Source organism: Paroedura picta, chromosome 13, assembly GCF_049243985.1.
Source record: "Paroedura picta isolate Pp20150507F chromosome 13, Ppicta_v3.0, whole genome shotgun sequence".
NCBI classification, from domain to species: Eukaryota; Metazoa; Chordata; class Lepidosauria; order Squamata; family Gekkonidae; genus Paroedura; species Paroedura picta.
Genome location: NC_135381.1, coordinates 14,631,297 through 14,653,902, shown reverse-complemented (window position 1 = coordinate 14,653,902; position 22,606 = coordinate 14,631,297). Strand labels below are relative to the sequence as shown.

General features: G+C 50.6%; 2 protein-coding genes across 3 annotated transcripts; both read right to left on the bottom strand.

Moving 5' to 3' along the window:
* Positions 1–41: 41 nt before the first annotated feature.
* On the bottom strand, positions 42–6,836 carry LOC143822533 (synergin gamma-like). 2 transcript variants are annotated; one of them, XM_077307793.1, is made up of 6 exons: positions 6,595–6,836; positions 3,892–3,955; positions 2,369–2,465; positions 1,435–1,595; positions 1,150–1,254; positions 42–436 (listed from the first exon to the last, which is right to left on the bottom strand). In XM_077307793.1, the coding sequence occupies exons 1-6, from the start codon at positions 6,807–6,809 to the stop codon at positions 326–328; spliced, it is 753 nt and encodes a 250-aa protein (XP_077163908.1). In that variant the 5' UTR covers positions 6,810–6,836; the 3' UTR covers positions 42–325. The 2 variants fall into 2 exon arrangements, with proteins under 2 accessions (XP_077163908.1, XP_077163907.1); XM_077307792.1 differs by lacking the exon at positions 42–436 and adding an exon at positions 456–1,026.
* A 4,085-nt stretch (positions 6,837–10,921) lies between these two features.
* SLC35E4 (solute carrier family 35 member E4) lies at positions 10,922–22,215 on the bottom strand. The gene is made up of 4 exons (XM_077308053.1): positions 21,742–22,215; positions 17,469–17,735; positions 16,323–17,235; positions 10,922–14,020 (listed from the first exon to the last, which is right to left on the bottom strand). The coding sequence occupies exons 3-4, from the start codon at positions 16,957–16,959 to the stop codon at positions 13,584–13,586; spliced, it is 1,074 nt and encodes a 357-aa protein (XP_077164168.1). The 5' UTR covers positions 16,960–17,235; positions 17,469–17,735; positions 21,742–22,215; the 3' UTR covers positions 10,922–13,583.
* Positions 22,216–22,606: the final 391 nt, after the last annotated feature.

The following is a 22,606-nucleotide window of genomic DNA, read 5'->3' as shown; positions in this document are numbered from 1 at the left end:
GCAAAGGGATTGTGAATGCAGATAGGAAAGTTCCCTTTGGATTAAAAAAAATATGTGCTTTATTAGGTACATTTTAAAGTCCCCTATACAGAAAAAAATATTGACTTACTAAACAAACAAAAACAAGGAAATGGGTTCCCTAGTACTTTGTTTCAGCGTTTCACAAAGTCTTTGAAGCCCCCAAAGGCACCATTCCTTCCGCCAAGGATTCTGTGATTCTTCTGACTCGTGAGCGCCCTGTGGCAAAAGAATTGGCACACGAGGTCCAGACCTCCCCTCCAAAAAAGGGGGGAACAACTGCTGCAAAATGGGAAAGGTCAAAGGATCACTTCTCCCTTGGCAAAGTGGAATCCACACAGTTCAACCAGAAATTAGCACAGCTGGCATGGTAACAGCTGCCCTGGTATATAACAGGATCAGAATTTCCAGTCTGTACCTGCCAAAACAAATTAAGAATCAATTGCCAGACACTTGCTCAACACTGACAGATGGCAAGCTCAGTTTGCAACAAGCACTGGCTACGAAGAGCAGCCGACTTTTCTCCCCTTCACCAGTTCTAGTGACAGGCGGCCTGTAGATAGAGTAGCAAGAAGTGCTGTTTCCTAACCTCACTCATGACAAAGCTTGGTGGGCCTGTATTTTCTTAATTGTCGACTTAAGTTTGCCATTCTGGAAATTGTTTTTGGATTAGTTATGTCTATCATATTTCCAGTAGCCACTTATGGCTGTGAAAGTTGGACGATGAAAAAATCGGACAAGAGAAGAATGGATTCATTTGAACTCTGGTGTTGGAGAAGGCCTCTGTGGGTTCCATGGATGGCAAAGGTCACAAACACGAAAATACTACAGCATATAAAGTCTGATCTATCACTGGTAGGCAAAATCACAAATCTCCGGCTCACTTACTTTGGCCACATCCTCCCTCAGCTGTCCAAACCTGTCACAAGGACCATCACAAATCAATGAGTCCCTGGTGGTTCCAGGGCCACTCTGGCACAACTGGGACCACAACTGTACTGTGCAATTCTGTCAAAAATGTAAGAAGTGTTTCTTTAGATGGCATCAATCCAGACGCTGCCACCTGCATGAGAGCTCTTCAGGCTGTTGTTTGATGGGGCGATAGGAAAGTAACATATTTTTGACCATTACCTCTGATTCCTGCTTCACCTCTGTTAGGCAAATCCCACAGACGTGACCCGGTGCCAGGTTAAGACCAGACAGACGAATATCGCTTTCTGCTGACAGCTCCAAAAGCTTCGATTTCCATTGGGTAAAGGCAAAAAAAAGGGGCAGGGAAGAAACAGGGATTTTAAAGCTTGTCTTTTCTCATACAAAAGCCGATTTTAATGACAATTATCAAGGGTTCTGCTCCAGTGCTTCATATCTCTCCTCCACCATTCACTGTATTTACGCTCGCAGACCGGGATGTCTTACCAGCATTTGGAACACGGGGTGAGCAAAGACAAGAAAGGACAGCAAATTATTCCAGGCTAAGTCCACCTCTCGCAAAGCGTCTTGCAGACGTTCACTTGCTAGCTGCTGAGTTTTCACCCCGTCTTCCATCCGCTTAGACACCCGGTAGACCTCGGACAAGCCTGTGCGTGAGAACAAACAGCAGGGAGTATTGCAGCCTGTCCAAGACCGTTTCTGCACCGGGAACTTTGCTGCTGCAGTTCCCATGTGGGAGCACAAATCAGGGACGGACGAGGTGCACCAATGCTCCCCTGTGCAGGAGCAGCAAAAAGCGGGGCAGTCTGCCCTGGCTCAAACTTCAGCCTACAGCCCAGCGCGGAGCCCATTTGTAGAAATGGGGCAATCCACTCTGCCATCTCAAGGCCTTGTGCACTTATTAGATTGCTTCCTGCACTGTTTCTCACCCCTCCTCACTCATTCCCTCTACAGCATTGTATAACCTATTCCCACCACGCACCATTTCTGCAACACATTAAAGCTAATCCACATCAGCACCAAAATGTGCCCCCCCCCACAAAAAGATGCATGCCCCTGAGTTGTCAGTGCCCTTAATTACCCTTTGGCATCTGCCTGAGGGCGACTGTTGCCCAGGACTGAAGAACTTTTAATATCCCAGAAGAAACCACAGCAGGGAGGCCATGCTTTCTTCTGCTTCAGGTGCGTTCCATTGGTAGGTCATGAACGGCTGTTTCCTAAATGGTGCATCCTTTCTTCCTAGGTTTAGAGGTTTTTTAAGGAGCCAAAGTTGACAGCAGCCAAGTGTTATTCAAGACCAGGCCTAATTTATTTTAATTAAAATAATTAAGAACATATTCCAGAGCAAAGAAGCTGCTAGAGAGACCATTATACCCAGATTTTTTCATAAATGCTATGCATAAATCCTTTGACTCCATACCCAATATATATGCAGTCCCTGGTTTGGATAACAGCACCTCGCTGCACACAGATGGATGGCTTATGCCCGCCAGGATTTCATTGGCCTTGCCAATTACCTGCAGAGGATACAGGAGAGACAGGTGATTTAAGTACTGGGGATGGTCATCTCTGTGAATCAGAGTTATTTCCCCCGCTAACCCTATAGAATGTCTGCTGCCCGCAACATAAACCCATACCACAAAGTCCTTCTGTACCTGCTGTGTTTGCTCCAGCCCTGTCAATCAGACGTGCTTTGGAAATTTCATGTTCAGGGTATACCTCCAAGTCATATAATTGACTCATTCAGATCAGGACTATGGTGCTCAGGTAAAGGGGAACATGAGCCCTGTTCCCCACACCATTCCTCCAACCAGAAACAGCCTCACCGCTGCATTTTGCCTCATTAAAGGAACTTACATGTGCTAATAGGCTGCATGGGTTTCTCCAGTGAACTTCTGTGTCATTTCAGATTGGTAAAACGAGAAGGGAGGAGCTTAACCCGCCTGTCCAGGAGTCCTGATTCAAATCGGTCCCACTCATGCCTGAGAATTAAGTTTTGAGTGCAAAACTCAAGAGAACATGTCTGGTCAAGGAGACCAGGGAGGCCATAGAGAGAATACAAGGCTTTTGCAACGCAGTTAGATCTTACATGACGAATCCGGTATCTGTATATCTGCCCTGGCTATTTTTGTGTGTCCTGGAAAAGAGAGAAATGCAGAGTGGGTGGGCTTATATAGCCCTATGTGTGTTTTATGGCCTCTATTAGTGTATTTTCAAAAACGTCAGGCTTATCCCCCTCAACCTGGCACAAATTGGCCGAAGTGCCCAATCCTAGAAGCGGCTCCTGGGGGCTCTCCTGGATGGTTTCCGTGCCCTGCTCAGACATCAGTCATAGTCCAGGAATAGCACTATCATTCTGTCCTCTGGCTCTGTCCCCACACTGGCAGAACTAACACCTTACCCCTTACATTCTTTGGAAACCTGAATCCCAGAACAAGTTATGCAACACGCGCACAACAGTGTCTTTAAAAGAACATGGAACACGGAGTCCAGGAGAAGGGAAAGAAAAATAGCAAGAGATTGACCCAGAAATAAATCAGTCACTGCAATTACCATGCCTAACCAGCAGAGGGAGATAAGGTTACATACATCTATCACTGGACAAATTGTATATTTATATTTTTTATTGACCACCACTCCTGGACCGAGCCAGCTTCACAATAAAGCTGCAATAAAACATTGTTAAAAACAAATTCCCAGGCGGCATAAGCCATCTGATTCCCACCCATTCCTCCAGTACCCTGCACTCACTTCCAGTCCGCCTCAGGAGATGGGGACTATCTGTCCTAGATGTTCAGGGCGACCTGAGGAGGGACCCTTGATCTTCCACCCCCCTCCCCCCCCGGCCTCATCGGAATCCGTGGTGGAAGGGCTGCATCTTGCAGGCCCTTTGGAACTATGCCACTTCCATCAGGTCTTCTGAGTTCATTCCACCAGACTTACCTTATGAATCTGTTGTAGGCATTTTATCAGATGGGCCATCTCATCTGCCTTGGGAGTCTGGAAACTAGAAGAAAGAGTAGCACAAGGTACACAATGTCACTTGCCTAGCATTCACCTAGTATGGCGACCTTGGTGAAGGGGCTGATTCTAGTTTCTTAGGCTGGCATACAAATGCAACATTTCCCATGTTTCAGCTTCATAGCAAGAAACGTGCATCAAGCATCTACTAAAAGGAGAGGGCTAGGTCAGAGTGAGAGCATTGGTCTTTCTGTATATCTGTATGTCTTTTTAAAAGGGGCTTGCTCATCCCTTTGGCACAGATTTCCGGCTAAGTAGACCAGAAGACTTCTACATGTTTTGCAGACGTGTAGAAGAGGAAATTCCAGGTGTATCCTTTTTATCTTATTATCCACAGCTATACATGTCCAAATTTCCTTTTTTTTTGCACTAATAGAATTGCCAGCTGGTCTGATAAGGTGTGGAGTTCTGTGCCTTGATTATGGGGCTTAAGGTATGGAAATGGGCAGGGAAGATTTTCATGACATGGAGATAAATGGTATAAAAGAGCCCATTAAGCCTCTATTAAAGAATGGGGCATTTTTTCCAGGCAGTTGGCCACCCTAAATACAGGTTGGAATATTTAGTCAATCGGCCTGTTAGTGTCCCCAATTACTCAGGCAGCAGTTTTGAAAAAAATATGTTCATATATTTGTAAGTCTCTGCAGGCCCAGTTTATGGATTTGAGGGGCCTCAGCAGAGCACAGCTGTCACTGTTACTTGTGCTGCACAAGTAACTGCAGGCCCCCCATCCCAGGGATAGTTAGGACTTCAGAAGCAACTGATAGCTTCACTTTGCTGAAAAAATTTCTCCAACCTGTGGGACGTGCAAGCATAATGCCCCAATATCGAAGGGGCCTTCACATTTATATGACTTGTGGCCTACATGCATGCTCAATGAGCGATGAACATGCTCAAGTTACTAACAAAGCATGCATATCACCCTTTTTCCGTTCTTGCTGTCTGCAAGCCCCGTAAGTATGAAGATGCTCTAACAATCACAGTGTGAAGGCCCCCTAACGGTAAAGCACCATGGGGCCCTTGGCATGTGCTACATGTACTATTGGGACAAAGTGGTTCCGTGTCTCTGAGTGGAGGGCACAGCACCTTCTTAGAAGCAACATGCCTCCCCCTTCTTCATTCAGGAGCAAACACCTTTTTGGAGGTTGTGCCAACTAATGACGTGCGTATGTATCATCTGCCACACAGAGGAAGAATGATTCTTCCTTCCCAAGCGCTGTTGTGGTCACATGTCCTATCATTAATCTGCTAAGATTCTATAAACCAAATGACAGCCTTATGCAGGAGCCCAGCTGACTTCCTTGGAAGCTGCTTGCCTCACTCCCTGCCCCGTATCTATGAATTCAACGTGGCAGTCTAGCCTCAAAGAACAAGCCGCTCCCACAGCCCTGGCAGCTCATTTCCCAGGGTTTTATGAATGCAGGACTGGGGAGAATAAATCTCGACGATAAACATAGTGGGGTATTGCTGCAGAAGACAAGTCAAAGGCATTCAGGAAGCTCTTGTGACTTCCTCACGAGAATTTATTTTATTGTTAAATAGCAGTGTGGGGAGAGGGAGCACGGGTGACCTTTTGTTATGGTCAGATGTCAGAGCCCCTTCATTGCATAAGTACCATTTCTCTGTTCTTTTTTGGGGGAAATAACAGCCATCAAGTCTAACTGGGGTGGGTGGAAAGTTTGGTGCCTTCAATATGGGGCTTAATATATGGAAATGGGCAGGAAAAGCTTTTCATGACATGGAGATAAATGGTAAATAGTAGACCTTTAAGAATGGGACATTTCTTCCAGCCCCCAAGTACTGGCTGGAACAAACCAGTACATGCCCCCAATGACTCAAGTAGCAGTTCAGGGGGGGGGGTCCTTAAAGAGGTTTTTTTTTCTTAAAGAGTGCATCCTCAACCCACACAGGGATGCCCCAAGGCAGGGGTAGTCAACCTGTGGTCCTCCAGATGTTCATGGACTACAATTCCCATGAGCCCCTGCCAGCATTTGCTGGCAGGGGCTCATGGGAATTGTAGTCCATGAACATCTGGAGGACCACAGGTTGACTACCCCTGCCCCAAGGGACCTTTACTACCTACCAAGAAACAGATGCCCTGTAAATCTATATACAAGCCACCCAATCTAATTAGAGAAAACAGGGTGTTTCCAAAATAGCTCCTAAGGTTGAACTCCAGCCCTGGAACTAGGAGTTACCAGATTTTCAAGCAGCCCCTTCATTTGTCAGAATTAGCAGGTGGAGCTGTTTAGAGAACTGCTCCAACCCTGAAAAATGTGCACCCCTGAGGGTACACTGAGCCACAGTTAAAGACACAGCTGCAAGAACTGCCTTCTCTCTGAGCAACCTTCAGCAAAGCCCCCTCCCCTCAGCATGAAGCCAGGCAAACAGCGTCAGAAGCATGTGTTTGAGAGACTAGGCTGCCTCATTGAAAGGCATGGCTCTCAAGTATGCCTTAGCACCTCTCCCTCCTTTTAGCATCCTTGTTCTGGAGGTCTCCTACACAGCTATACCTACACAGGGCACCTGCCCATCTGCAGTGCCTTTCTTTTACTTACAAACAACAATCTCACCCAGCTCGGTTAGTTCCCCCCTCAGACTGCAGGAAAAAAACTTGCTGCCTACCGGGAGATCCAGACAATCCCCAGCAGGTGGAATGCAGAAGGGCCCCCAGGGTAAAGGTGTCTTTGTGCCGAGTCTCTCTCTCTCCAGGGGAACTGAACCAGGTGGGTACCTGGCAAGGTCTTTACTTCCTTCAGGAAGCGTGCTGGGTGCCACTGCAAAGTCACGTGACAAAAACTGGATTCTGTGCAGGACCGGTCCCTCCCTAACCTTAGCATTATTGACAGAACTGTAGGAAGAGACGATTTGCAGATTCCTAAGGGTTTAATCATGCAAGAATCCTAGTTCTGTAACCTGACTTGTAGAAATTTAATAGGTGAAACATTTCTTGATGGGAGAACAGTGCCTGTAAAAACTTCAGCATTTCTGTTGGTCAGACAACTAATGAAGTGCAGGAGCCATATCATGGGGGGGGCGAGGGGGAATTGGCAGCTGTACCTTCTTTTCATTAATGAGAACGACCATCCCAAACCAACTGGGTTGGATGGGAGTCTCACGGAAGCAGATGGAGCAAACCTGTTGATTAATGCCTTTTCAGTGCACTTTTGAAGTAGATTTTCCTGTTCCGCACAGGAAAATTCAGCTGCAAAAATACATTGTGTGCGGAATGGGCCCTAGTTACGATTTGGATGTAAATTGGGCAGTGTAACTCCAGGGCTATGCGCTGCAGGCCTTTCTGCAGACAACGCATGAAGCAGATTTATACAGACTCTGGCCGTCTTGTTTAATATTGTCTGCTCAGACAAGGGTTTCCAACGGACATGGAGAAACAAAAGCCCTGTTGCTTTAGCGGAGTCTTAATTGGATGATACTTGGTAGGTGCCCTGACCTGAACAGGGTTGGCTAGCCTCATCTTGTCAGATCTCAGACACTAAGTAGGGTCAGCCCTGGTAGTATTTGGAAGGGAGACCACCAAGGGACATCTACATAGAGGCAGCCAGTGGCAAACCGCCTCTGAACATCTATTTCCAGGAAAACCCTACCCTTGACCTTACCTGACAGTACTTTCCACCACCACTTATTTACCTGCATGCCATTAAAGGCTTCAACTGCCCATTTCCAGGTTGAAGCCTTGATTACAGAGGCAGGACATTTTTTTTTTCTTCAGGTCCACTCGTAACCCTGGCTCTGCCTGGCACAGAGAGCTGTTCACAAGACCTGCCTGCTGCTGGGAAGCCTATAACTGGAGACCCCAGGGGTGGAACACAGGGCCTTCCGTCTGCAATGAACCTCCTCCGTTGAGCTATGGCCCATTCTGGTCCTGATCTTGTACCATGCTAAATCGATCACACGGAGTATTATTGCCCTGCTTGGATAAGCGGTACCTGTAATTTCTGTGCATTAGGACATCCTATTACGAATACTGGAGCAGGACCTAAAAGAAAGAGGTTGGCCTCCTAGACCCAAGCACACATACCAAAGCGCTCCAGCATGTTTATTTATTTTTTTAATTCCCCAAATTATTTTGGCTGGCTTTGAGAACTGAAACTGTAGCACTATGAAAGGGACATGGAGAGATAAGCAGCATCCACAGAGATTTCCAAAATAGGGAAAGCCTCGTAGGATTAGGATTGTCTTCAGGAAAAGATGAAAGAAGAGCTGATTCATCCAGCATCCAGCAGTGAATGTTGTTCATATTCAGGCCAATCAGAAGTTCTGTGCATTCAACTTTCTCCAAGAGGTGGAAATACAACAGGCGAAGCATTCCCCTAGCAAGGAGAAGTTGCACATCTGCGCCATTTTCCCACCATGCTTCACCACAAACTTTCATGTTTCCTGGTGCGGCATGGCTTTTCCTGTTGATTTTCTGCCTTGGCAGAGGGGGAATGGGAGCAGGCGGAGAACGGATTGTTCCCTGCGCAAGGGGGAGGTCACTCTTGCAGCATTTTATCAGCAGTGGGCTATAACCTTGCTAATCCAACTGCGAAAAAACAGGAAGCCTGGGAAGGGAATACAAAATTTAAGCAAACCTCCTTGTTTGGCTCTCTCATGGAGGGATTAGTAGATGTAGATCTGGCTTATTAAAGCATCAACCACAAATAATTTTCTGGATTATATGTTTGCTGGATTATATGATTTTAATAATGAGATGCTACAGAGCAGGAAGCTGGGCTCCCCCACTGTCCTGGGTTTATTCCATACATGCATCTTATTCCATACATGCATCTTTTGCATTTGTGCAGAACAGGAAAATCTAATTCTAAATTGCGTTGAAAGTACAGAATGGGCCCTGGATTCACTGTGAGGTTCAGTCAATTGTTAATCCTAATGGTTGGGGGGGGGCACATGTCCTGTGCCTTTAACGTGAGGGAATGGACAGCTGAAGGTTTTTGTGGCATGACAGAAAACAATATCCCCACCAGCCAGACAACATCTTATTCAATCGCTATTAAAGGGCTAAAGGATGTGTTTTCTCCAACAAGTTGGCAGACCCTGGCTGAGTCACGCCGCTTCCTTCTTTCCCTGCATGTACCGCGGTCACCCTTGCCTGCCTGCATCCTGCGGCCAGAACTTTGACTCACGAGGGTGTGAGAAAACTGGCAAAACCAGTTTCAAAGCAGTGAAGTGGAATATCTTCCTCACACACGACTGCAGCACTCGTCTGGCATCCTTGGGGCTTGGTGTGGCCACATTTGCACATTTATTCCACCCACAGCACCACAGCAACCCCTGCCTTGGGACCATCCACAGGCAGTAACTATGACCGCCTTGAAGAAATCTCATGTGGAGGATGACTAGCTGTGTATCGTGCACCACAGAATATCTACGATTGCCAACTGGCTGGTCTGCAGCTGGACCAGCCAGGTGTGCGGAAGCCAGCAGGTGGAAGTTCTAGCTGTGGAAACAAGCAGGTGGAAGTTCTAGCTGTGGAAGTTCTAGCCAGGTGTGCAGAAACCATCAGTTGGAAGTTCTAGCCATGGAAACAAGTACCTGGCAATGTGATGTTGTTGCCAAAGGCAGGGAGCCAGGGTCAACGAACTTTGCCAACCTAATTTGTAACACTACATGGAATGCGGGTTGTTCTGTCTGGGGTTACCAGCGTGATGCAGCAGCAAGATTGCTGGTTTAGGGTTCAAAGCTTTCCTCCGCCATGGAAATTCGCTAGATAACCATGGGCCAGTCCCACTCTTTCAAACTAACCTACCTCACAGGGTTGTTGTTGAGATAATAAAATGGAAGGCTCCTTGGGCTTTCAATAGAGAGAAAAGTAGGGTATAAGCAAATAGATTCTTTTTTTTTTTTGCCTTTGTTGCTCTTATGTCTGACATATAAAAACAAAGAAAATTCTTCCTGGCATGAAATGAAAAGTCTGAGGAACGCTTTTGCTTGCTTGCATGCTGTTGAAAGCAGAGAAGCAAGGCTCATTTTTTTTTTTAAACAAAAACAAAATTAGCAGCCATACTTGGACATGGAATCTTGCTTGCCGAAAGTTTGGTTTCTGTTTCACAAGACATTTATGTTTGGATGACTCAAGCGTTGTGCCAGCTGCTAGGTGACGCTTAAAAAAAAAACACACACAAGAAGGGCTCTGAACAAAAATATGAAGGGAAGAGTCACATATTTCAGTTATTACGATTCCAACTGAGATTCTGTGGCCTAAGCGAAGGAGGCTGGGGGTGAGTTTCTCTCTAGGCCACTGGAAACCTGTGGGTGGCCCTGCGTAGCCTTGGGTGCCATAGCAACGGAGCCAGCCAGCCGACTTTGGCAGAGCGGACATGCTAGAAACACAACCCCTGGGAACGCCAGGCAATTTCCTTTATTGAAATCGCTGCTTCTTGAGACACTCCCCTCCCCCTCCCCCTTGTAATGGATCAGGGCTGAGAGGGGCTGGTGTTCTCCTGTCCTCCCACTATTTCCCCCTCCCTCCTTCAGGTCATTTAAGCACACGGTAGTAAGACAAAAATAGAGCTTTATTTGAAGGGCAAATGCAACTGGAGAGGACAACCCGGCCCGATTTGTGCACTTGTGGGGCCAGGAGGAGGGGGAAATGGCACAATACATATTTATTTACAAAGGAAAGGGGGGAGGGAAGCAGTTGTGATTTAAGAAACCGGATGGAGACAATCCCAGAAGAGTCCACCCTGGTGCTCGGGAAATGTGCACTGAAACCACGTGAGTCGCTGGAGACGGTCCCCCAATTCCTCAGTGGGAGCACTCCCGTCACACCTTGAAAGAAGCCCCATTTAATTGAACCAGTTCCGCAGAGCCAATTGGTACTCTAGAGCAGGGGTAGTCAACCTGTGGTCCTCCAGATGTTCATGGACTGCAATTCCCATGAGCCCCCTGCCAGCAAATGCTGGCAGGGGGCTCATGGGAATTGTAGTCCATGAACATCTGGAGGACCACAGGTTGACTACCCCTGCTCTAGACAAGAGAGCTAAACCCTCATGTAGGTGTTTTGGAGAGGAGGAGAAAAGGTAGCCCGATTTCCACGGCCGTCCAAAAACAAACAGGACAGGACAAATGGAACTTGAAGAACCACTGATGCCCAGTTCCTCCACAAGCCAGTCTTACTATTCTGGCCAATCACTGCCCTTTTATCAAGCAGAGATGCTACGGCCTTTACAGCCAGTGGCCTGTTATGGGCAACAAAATGGGAGATGGACAAAGAATGTCTCTGGCCACACCCGCTCCTCCCCCATAGTTTACTAGACTTGAATACTGTCGAAAACCTTTGTCCCTTAAAAGTAGTCGTCCTTGTTCAATGTGGTAGTGGCTAGCCGTATTATGGACATGTTTATCTAACAGCTTTGTCCTCAACTAGAGTCACATAGCAGGGTCAATTCATTAAGTCTTCCCCTAAACCCAAGAAAGGAGATGTGCATACACCTGTGCTTGAATACTGACCTTTCCCCCTCCCTGGTCACACACCGTGAATGAATGCCCACACAGTGTGTCAGGTAGCCATTTGTCCATGCAACCATGTTGGTACAGTTTCCAAACACTGATTTTGGGGGAATGTAATGTGTGAAATGGCCTGAAGCTAAAAAGGGGAAATGAGAAGGCAGCTTAAAAAGGGGGTCCTACACTTGCAGACAAATCAGATGACGCACATTTCAAACTACAGGTGGGCAGGAGAGAGTCATGTCTTTGAACCCTCTTCTACGTTTGTGTGGAGGACCTCCCTGCATGTAGAAACTAACATGCCAGGGAGAAAGTTGGAAGCCGATCCCTGACGTGCTAGTTTTCCATTTTTTTTAAATGGGTTGGATTCCAACATGCAGTCCACCATCAGCAGAATGAAATGGTACAAGCCAAAGACTCTGATTTCTCTGCATGTGTACAGAATGCTCTTATTACTTCAGAATGTGTTGTAGCCCTGTCACATCTGTGTACACACACACACAGAAATTATTTCTCCCTGTGGAGAGTAACACTGGTACCACCACACCACCACTGGACTGAAGAGACGGCTTTCAAAAGAAGATGGTTGCCTACAGTGGAGTGGAAATGGACGTATAATGCATTCACCCGGCCCCCAGATTCACCCAGAAATCACACGAAAGCAAGTGACTTATGCATGCCATTCTGGGCAGCAAACAAAATGTGCAAGTCTACTCAAAAACTCCAGACAAAATGGTAAAAACAAACACCAGCCACACAGCCCGTGGGGCTGCCATGCTCTGCCCAGCAGAGAGGAGCAGTGAAGGAACACCCACTCCAAGGTGGCTGGAGGCAAACGCCATCCATGCAAGGACTGCAAAGGATGTGCGTGCATGCCCACACAGGCATGCTCAGACATTTGATTAGCTCTGCCCAGCAGAGGGCGGACATACAGACACCATTGTACTAGACCCCCCCACACACACACCCCTGGCCAATGGCAGCTGTGGGCAGAAACAGGCCCCTGATGTTGTGCAATCCTTCATCTACCGGGGCATGTCCCTGCGTGAGTGTTTCTCCACACACCTGGATCAGTGCTTTAATAGAAAACGGGACAGAGAGGGAGCAGCACCCAAGGGAAAGACCACTGCCCCCCCCCCCCACACACACATGCACAACACCACAATTCTTTCAGGCTGCTGCATCGGTTAGTGGAGAAAGGAGCCAGAAGGGGCAAAGCTGCCGTGCAGCTGGCAGGGATCAGGGGGGCCAGCCAGCACCCAAGACTCCTGACATTTAACCTCTCTACCCCCAAAAACAAAACCTTCTTGCCCCAGTCTTACGTGTCGTGGCCAACTCCATGGTGGAGCAGCCAGAAAAGGTGTGCTGCACATGGCAGGTTAATTGGGTTGATGCCTTCCCCTGGGAAGAGCATTTCGACCGAGACGTAAAACCCGCCCCCTCCCCAATTCCTTTCCGGTAATCCAAGCTTGTTTTCTAAATCTACAGCTCCAAAGTAGGACGGAGGGAGCAGGTGCCCGCCTCTACCGTCCTAGCGTGCTGCCCCTGGGGAAGAGAGCTGGGAGCACAATCTTGCCGAGTACGGGGAGAGGGGAGGCCCTCCGCATACAGAAAACTGGCCCGCCAAGAAGACTAGTCTCAAACTAACCACCCTGCCGGGTGAGCTTTCCACAGGCAGAGAGGATTTTTTGTAAGCGGAGGAGAATCCAAGCATGCTGCTATTCCGCTACAGCAGGCAGAGGTGGCCTTTGGCCAGAGCCCTCTTGCCCTGTGTAATCGTGTAGGGCAGCTGGAGAGTTAATTAACTGGGGAGGCTAAATCCTCCCGAGATTCTCCCTAGTGGCTATTCTGTGCTGTCTTCTCCCCCACAGGCCGCAAGGGCAGCTACTATGGCATTTGGCGGAGGACGGACACGTGTGCTCAGGCAGAGCCCAGGCCGGATTTAACTGTGACACCGGCCGAGGGAAACGAAGCCACCTGTGGGGACTCTCTGCCCTTGCCCTTCTTTAACCAGGGACGCTACCTGCGCAGAGCCAGTGCCCTACTTAAGCACAAAGCCTCATGGGAGAGCTCGGTTCCCGTTGCACTCCAGGCTGAGCAGCCAGATTCCCTGCCAGCCAGCCAGCCAGCCAGCCAGGAGTCCCAGTTCAGTCTTGCTCAGCTCGCCTGTCCAAGGAGCGCTTCTCCAAGGAGCGCCAGCAGCGGGCGATGCGGTCACAGTGGTGGTACATGAAGACCCCCAAGAGAGTGAGGGTGATGCCCCCGTAGCCCAGCAGGGTCAGGCGGCTGCCGAAGAGCAGGTGGGAGAGCAGCAGGTTCCCCACGACGTTGAAGTTCCCCAGGATGTGGATGGTGAGGGCGGAAGTCAGGGAGATGACGCCAAAGCTGGCCAGGTTGTAGAGCACCGACCCCAGGCAGCTCAGCAGGATGCAGAGCCAGAGGCTGCCGCTGGAGGCCAGCGTGCCGTCCCAGGAGGGGCCGACCTCCAGCAAGAGGGCTGCCGTGAAGAGGATATAGAAGCTGGGCAAGGAGGTCAGGCACAGCAGTGTCGGGGAGTCCATCCGCTCCTCCTGCAGCAGGGTACCTGTGGCGGGGGGGGGGGGGGAGAGAAGAAGAAGAGTTGATTCTTATATGCCACTTTTTTCTACCCAAAGGAGTCTTAAAGTGGCTTACAGTCGCCTTCCCTTTCCTCTCCCCACAACAGACACCCTTTGAGGTGGGTGAGGCTGAGAGAGCCCTGATATTACTGCTTGGTCAGAACAGCTTTATCAGTACTGTGGCGAGCCCAGGTTCACCCATCTGGCTGCATGTGGGGGAGTAGGGAAATCAAACCCAGCTCGCCAGAAGTCTGCACTCCTAACCACCACACCAAGCAGGAGAACTTTGCAATGAGAGCTTTCAGCTGGGACTGGGAGTCCGGGCTCTGATTTCCTACCTATCCATAAAGTCTGTCCCCTCCCCGCCCCACCAACCTGCCTTGCAGGGTTGTTGTGAGGATAATACAGTGAAAGAGCCAGCCCTGGATCCTGCCACAAGCTCCTCAGAGGACAAAGAAGGAGAAGGTGTCATTGGGCCACAGTTGACTCATGATGACCCCCCTTCCGTTGAGCGTTCCGGGCAAGAGACAAGCGGAGGTGGTTGGCCATGCCCCCTGCCTCTGCATAGCAACCCTGGACTTCTTTGGTGGGCTCCCATCCAAGCACCAATCATGACTAACTCTGCTTAGTTTCCAAATTCTCACATACTAGGTTGAAGGCAGGCTATTCAGGCTACTCCCTGGAGGAAGGGCGGGGCAGCCTGCAAGAACCCGGTCCGGAGGACCCCAGAGGGTACACGTCCTGTCGAAACCCACTCATGTTAAGGCAGGGGCAGGAGGGGGGCAAGGGGGCTATTTCTCACAGGACACCCAGCTGGCTGATCCCCACTGTCTAAGAGCACTGGGGCTACAAACACAAGCTCTGCCGACTAGAAACTAAACACTTTCAATGGGGAGGGGGGAAGACCCGAGTTTAAATCAATCTGGATTCAGCAGGATTCACAATGGAACAAACAAAGTAAGTGTAGAATCAGCCCAGGACAAGTCCCAGAGGATGGGGATCCTTAACCAGCTGAAGCACAGCAAAATGAATCGCATAAACTATGGGGTGTTGGACCCACATCCACATTTCTGGAAATGTGAATAGCTGGCTAACACACACACACACACACATTTTGTCCTTGATGTGTAGACTAGGGTGGGCTTGGGGGAGCATCATCACATCACGTCACAACTGAGCTTCACCGGCTATCTCACAACACGATTTGGAGCCCCTGGCACACAACCACAGGGGTGCGGCTTCTGCACGCGCTTTCACAACTGGGATAAACTGACCATCTTTCACTGCCAAAACAACAACAGAGCAATGAATGAAGCATTTCCCCCTGTGATGCCCCAGGCAAAGACGGAACACTTCACAGGATCACTGCCTTTCTTTCTACTTCAGTGTGGGACTAAAAGAAGAGGCAAACACCGGCACTGTAAAAATATATGTTGTTGTTTTTAGTTGCGAAGTTGTGTCCGACCCATCGCAACCCCATGGACAATGATCCTCCAAGCCTTCCTGTCCTCTACCATTCCCTGGAGTCCATTTAAGCTCGCAACAACTGCTTCAGTGACTCCATCCAGCCACCTCATTCTCTGTCGTCCCCTTCTTCTTTTGCCCTCGATCGCTCCCAGCATTAGGCTCTTCTCCAGGGAGTCCTTCCTTCTCATGAGGTGGCCAAAGTATTTGAGTTTCATCTTCAGGATCAGGCATTCTAAAGAGCAGTCAGGGCTGATCTCATCTAGGACTGACCGGTTTGTTCGCCTTGCAGTCCAAAAATATATGACGAGGGATTAAAAATGGCCATCTAGGCTAGAACGTTCTGTCTTTAGAGCAGCTCAAACCCGCATGCACTCTGGGCTGGATCCAGCCAACTTTTACACTGATGAAAGGGGGGGAGGTTCCCTTCTGATCACCCCAAGGGTGTGTTGTGGCTCATGAGACAGAAGCCATGGGGGATGGAAAGGGCAGTAGCAAAGAAAGCGATTCAGTGAGGCTGAGTAGAAAAAGCCTGGGTAAATTAAGCAAAGTGCCTCGTTCCTCTTTGCATAATTAGCATTTGTGACAGTGCATAATTTATTCCCACTAGTTACAGGGAGAGGCAAGGATATTCAATGGGCACGGAAGCCCCACCCCAATAATTGCCCTTTGAAAATCCTCAAGGCTGGCCTTGCCACATTCTTTCAAACTATTAAGCCAAAAGGACTAGGGCACTTGGTTGCTCCGGCAGACTCATATCCTGCTCGCGGACACACAGGGACAAGGACACAGACCCAGAGACCCCATGGCCCTGGAACCACTTACTCTGCTGGATGGATTTCAGCCCACGGAGGAAGGTGGCGGCGAAGAGGAAGCAGCACCCCGCTTGGTCGAACTGCACCTCCCCGATGATGCTCAAGGAGGCCCCCAGGCAGATAGGGCCCATGGCTGCGTACTGCAGCGGGTGGTGGTGCTTCCCCAGCAGCACCTTGGACAGGGTCAGCGTGAAGAGCGGCGTGGTGGTGTACACCATCTGAGCAAAGTCCAGCTGCACGTAGTTGAGGCCCAAGTTCCCAAAAGCCACGCTGGCACAGAAGGTCAAGCTGAGCAGGAAGACCCGGGCCTTGGCCTCGGGGCCAAGGGTGGGGTTCCCACTGGCCCCGACCCGGAGCCTGGCCAAAGGTCTTCCCACCACCACGGCCGTCAGCATATGCAGGGACGACAGCAGCACGGGGTACCGGAAATTGTGCACGGCAAAGATCCACTTGTTGAGGCTGGACATAGTGGTGCCGGTGACCAGCCAGACGAACACGGTGGCCGCCAGGGGGACGGCGTGTGGAGATGGTGGGGGCGGCCGCTGTCCCCCATGCTTCCCTGGATCCGGCTTCCAAGGAGCACGTGGCCACGCTCCATCGGCAGAGTTCATTCCTGCTTCATTTCTCCTCGGAGAGGGCAGGCACATCGGGGACGGCAGCCTCCTACCAACGGGAGCAAGTCCCCTCCCAAGCGGTTTTGCGTCCGGAGGCTCCCGAGAGGAGGGTCACCTTATATCACGTTCCCACCCTGCTGCCGCCACAGGCTCCTAGTCCTCAGCTGACGGCCTCTCGGCAGACTGGGCTGCCCACGGAGCGATGCCTGTCTCTTTTCCAACAGTCACTCCCAGTGACTCACCAGGATCAAGTTTCCAACTGCAGCTTGGTGAGGCTGTCTGGCTTGCTTGGGAACTCCTCTGCAGAATCTGGGATTGAAGGGAAACAAAGGGCAAGGAGCCAGAACTGTGGGGAAGCCGGCTTCAAATGGAAAGCCAGAGGTCATCCCAGCTCCCAGAATCCCCTGCATTAGCTCCGGGGAGACAGCTGTCCGGTGCCTGCTTGCCAAGGGGTGGGTGCCAGGGCCATTCTGTGGAACTGGTTAGGTGACCAAAATATCTCCCATTCACACCCAGCAATGCTCTTCTGCTTTTTTACCAACCTGTCCTCCTTATGCCCTGGCCAGCTCTGGGACTGGCTGAGCTGGCTCTGTTGTGGCTGCTGCCGGCTGGCTGCCTTTTGCAAACAGATGCCAGGCAGAGAGGAGCACATGGAAAGTGTGATGGTCCTGTGGTTGCTGGGAAGCTCCTCCTCTGGCGTAATCAGGCAGGGCCACAGCAGCAGCTCCAGCTGACGTGAGCGTGTGTCCTTAAAGTGAATGAGGCCAGGAAGCCAGGCCCGCCCAGGGCTACTCATCGGCTGCTTTCTCCTGTGGGAGGGGAAAGGGCAGAGTGAGACAGGGAAAAAACCACTCACCCATCAACAGCATCCCAAACAGTCAGGCGCTATGGAGACACACAAAAACCTCTAAGGGACTGTGCCAATGTCATTAGCAGGGTGGAAAAAGACGAAGAGAGTTGGCTTTTATACCCTGCTTTTCACTACCTGAAGTAGTTTCAAAGTGGCTTAAAATTGCATTCCCTTCCTCTCCCCACAACAGACACCCTGTGAGGTAGGTGGGGCTGAGAGAGCTCTGAGAGAACTGCTATTCGAGAACAACTGTAGGCCAAGGTCACCCAGCCGGTTGCATGTGGAGGAGTGGGGACTCAAACCTAGTTCTCTAGATTAGAAGCTGACGCTCCAAACCACGACACTAGGTTGGCTCTCTAAGGCAAGGTATATTTGTGTGTCAGGGTTCACCCTGCCTTCTGCTTTCTATGCCAGGCCTCAGCCTTGGAAAAAACAAGGTGTAGATTATGAAGACACTCCTTTTATTTGTATCCTGCTTTTCTCCCTCAAGGGGATCCAAAGCAGCTTATCCCATTGTTCTCCCTTCTTCCACTGTCCCTACAACAACCAGTAGGGTAGAGTTAGAGACAGAGATGTCTGTCTTCTACGGCACAGTGAGAATTTAAATGTGTCTGTCCTGGGCCCATTCCACATATGCTGGATGACGCACTATCAAGGCACTTTAGAAGTAGATTTTCCTGTTCTGCACAGGATAATTCAGCTGCAAAATTGCCTTGGAAGTGTATTATCCAAAATGTACAGAATGAGCCCTGGTCTGCTACTCTTAAGTGCTGCCCCTCCCCCCATCTGATAAAGTGCACACGCATGGGAAAGTTTATATTCATAATTAAACTTGTTTGGTCTTAAAGATGCCACTGAACTCAAACGTCGTTCTGCCACTTCAGACCAACACGGCTGCACGGCTGAACCTACCATACCTCTGAGTAACTGCAGAGTGCTTTTCCTTTACAATTGAGCAATCACAGAGCCCCCCCCCCAAAAAAAAGAAGAGGAAGAAGAGGAAGAGGAAGAAGAAATCAGACTTAAAGGAAGGATGCTTATTTTTCTAAATATTAGGTTCTCAGGCCAGGTCAGTCAAGAAAACACCCTGACAGGAAATAATGTTGTTTTAACTGGAAATAAGTCCCTAATGCTGAACTCACCAAGCCAGAGCATATGGGGTGCAGGTATGTAAGGCCTGACCTTGTAAATCTGAGAAGCCAGCAAAAGGCGCACAAATCTAACAGCTGATCCACAGAAACATGAGCCAGGTCCCTTTCTGATTGCCAAAAGGTGGCAAGAAAGAGATTCCGTTTAAACATGTATGTGTCCTAGAGAGGCATGCACACTTTGTACAAGAACTTGCTCCTCACATCAGTGGCCAATGGCTTTTCCTGGCTAAAAGTGCAATGTAAATAAACACGTAAAGCCACGCTTTTCTCTGGAACAGGCAGCGATCACAAGGCAGCTGGCTTGTCCTGCCTCTATACATTTAGCTGAGAGCAGCAGCTATTTGAGCTTTCAATGCAGGTGAGAATCAGCCACCAGATTCACAAAGATTTTTTTAGCAAGCAAGCAGATCCAGAATGGAAATTAATAGACGCAACGCATATTACCTACGGACAAAAGAAAGCAGAACAAAGGTTCATAGATTTATGTCCTTCTAACAAAGTACATGGATGCCAGCCACACCAAGAGCACGTTCCAAACATTTCTCTTTTAAAACCGTGACTTTGCCTGAATTTTTCTAGAGATACACATCACATTCTGCTCCTTTTCCATCCCCATAGCACTGGCTTTCTCAACCAGGGTTTTGTGACTCCCTGGGGTTTCTTGACAGCCCTGGAAGGGTTTCCTGAATGGATAGAAGTTAATTTTTCTAATTTTTAAGCACTTATTGGGGGATATGGCCATATACAGTCATGCCAACCCCCCCCCCCAAAAAAGGCCAATGATAGGCCTGGGGGGTGGGGGTGGGAAAGGTCCATGACGGTAAGCCAAACTACTAGCACCCTACTTGGCCCCAGAACACCTAACCACAGTGATCCATGCAACGAGCACCTTTAGATGGGACTTCTGCAACTCACTCTACACTGGCCTGCCTTTATCCTTGATCCAAAAAACACAACTGGTCCAGAATGCAGCTGCCAGGGTCCTCACAGCAACATCTCAGAGGTCCCACATCTAGGCCATCCTCAAGCAGCTGAGCTGACTCCCAGTCGAATTCCAGATCAGGATTAAAGTTTGGGTTATCACCTTTAAGGCTACACGCGGTCTGGGCACGGTGTACCTGAGGGATCGCCTCTCTGCCTACACCCCTCAAAAAGCCTTGTGCTCTACCACCTCCAACCTCCTGGTGGTCCCTGGCCCCAAGGAAGCCCTCTTGACCTCAGCCAGGGCCAGAGCTTTCTCCATCCTGGCCCTCGCCTGGTGGAATGAGCTCCCAAAGGAGATCAGGGCTTCAGTAGGAAAAGAAGAGACTTGATTTAAAAGTTGTTGCTGTTGTGTATTACTCACCACTCCCAGGAAGCCGGCTCATGGTGGGTTACAACAATGCAATAGCATAACAATCCCCAATGAAAACCCCATTAAGACCCCATTATAAAAATTTTAAAACACACAGCACAACAAGATGGTGGAAAATACTAGCCCTCCCAACATGGAAGGGCTACCAGCCAGAGCGACAGAAGATATGACAACTAGTCACAGCCATACTGGAACCAGCGTGACATCAGATCTTCCTGGGGGGGGGGGCGTCCACTGTTCCTCTAGCACTGGCCTCAACCAGAAACCTGGCGGAAGAGCTCTGGTTTGCAGGCCCTGCAGAATGCCGAAAGCTCTCCCAGGGCCCACAGCTCCTCCGGGAGCTCATACAACCAGGTAGGGTCCAGGACGGAAGAGACCTAGGTTCAGTTGTCCAACTTGTCATGAAAAACATCACTTTGTGACCTTGGAGCCTTTCACGACAGACTGGGAAACTGAACCTGGATCTCTTCCGTCCTAGTTCGACATCTGAACTACTGCACTGCAATGACTCTTGAACGTGTCAATGGGACCATGACAGACAGAACATTCAGTTAAGCCTCAGGTCACCGCCAATCATTGCATACCTTGAGATGGCACAGGTGTTGAGGCCCAGGGTGGGCAAACCCCACTCCCAGAAAATAGCTGGATGGGGGAAGGATCCATGGGTGGCCTCCTATGTACCAAAACCATGGTTCTCACTGAGCTAAACCCTTCCCACCACTTTATGTCCAGACCACAAACGTCAGATATCGCCTGCCACCTTTTGACAAAGAACAAGGTGGACAGGAAAATCTCCCAAGTGTCAGTCAGAAGCACATGGGGAGGACCAGGCCTTCAGGCCAGCCCATCCTGGAGAGATGGTGGGATTTAAGAACCTTCCTAGGAGCTGGAGGGGATTTCCGAGAAGTAGAAATTTTTCCGGCTGTTGGAAAGAGCTCCTAATATGTTTGTAAGCAATCAGGTCTAGAGGGCCCTGCGACTGAGAATCCATCCTGCCAGCAGCTGCCCAGGGCAACAGCTTCCCACCCCAGCAGGGCTTTGACACCCCAGGGCAGAACCAAGGGGTGGGCTTGTCCCAGACTGGACCACTTCAGGTTGCAGGGGGAAGTGAGTATGAATAAGCGGGCGTGGGGAGAACTCCCTACACAGCGGGAAGCAGCCGGTCAGGACTAAAACGCCTCTGCCTTCCATTCCCCTATTGAGAACCGGGCATGGACTGGGTTTTTTGCATGTGGCTTAATTCCTTTTGGCTTAATTCCATAGGGACGCCCCCCCCCGGCAGTCCTGATGGTCCAGACCAAGTGAAACAAGGGATGCAAACGGACCCGCGTGTAATCGTCGGCGTCGCGTCTGAACGGGGCTGCTGCAGGTTTCGGGGGGAGGGGGCGGGCCGGGGAGGACCGAAATCCGCTTTTCGACCCCACAGGCCGAGGATGCGGCGCCTTCAAGGTGACCCCTACCTTCCCCAGCGGACAGCGGCGATGCTCCATCTCAGAGGCCGGGCTCGCCCCGCTGCCGAGAGGGTCACAGGCGAGGGCGGCGCCGCCACCCCGAGCGTCGCTCCGCGGGAGCCTGGCCCAGCCGGGGCGCAAAGCTCGCCGGCACCGGCATCCCCCCCGGGCCGGCATCCGACAGCCGCTCCTCTCTCGCCAGCCGCGGAGCCCCTCGGCGCAGGGCGGCGCGTCCCCCCGAGGGCGCCCAAGAGGCCGGGGCCAGGGCTTGGCAGCCTCCCCAGAGCAAAGCGGGCAAGGAGCGCGATCGCTGCGATGCTCGCCCGGAGCCGCCGGCCGAGGCCGTCCCACGGGCGCCCCCTCGTGCCCGCCCCGCAGATGGCACCAGGCTGGAGCGCACGGCCGCCCGGCGGTGCGCCGAGGACGCAGCAATGCGCAAAATGCCCGCGTCTCCGCCCGTGCGCGCCCGTGACGCAGCTCCGCCCGCTGGCAGGGCGCCCTTGCGGAGACCGGGCCTAACAGCGGCAGGCAGGCAGGCTTCCAAACGCGGCCATTCACTCGCCTGCATTGGCCCTGCAATTGTGGCATCCAGAGCCGCGCCCTCATTTTACTTCAAGCTCGCTAACAAACCAGGGCGCAGGGAAGGTTGCGGGGCTTGTAGCCCTGCTGGCTCTGCAGGGACCGGGCGGTGAAGGGGGCTGTCGGCACGCAGGGGGAGGCTCCGGTGCCCATTGGAAGCTAGCCAATTTGGCCCCCACGCTCCCAGCCCTTTCAGGATAGCCTGAACGCATTTTCAAAGGGGTCGGGAGGCCAGAGGTCACAACGGTTGAACTTATAGATTTCTGACAGGACACTGCTAATTCAACTTGCCACA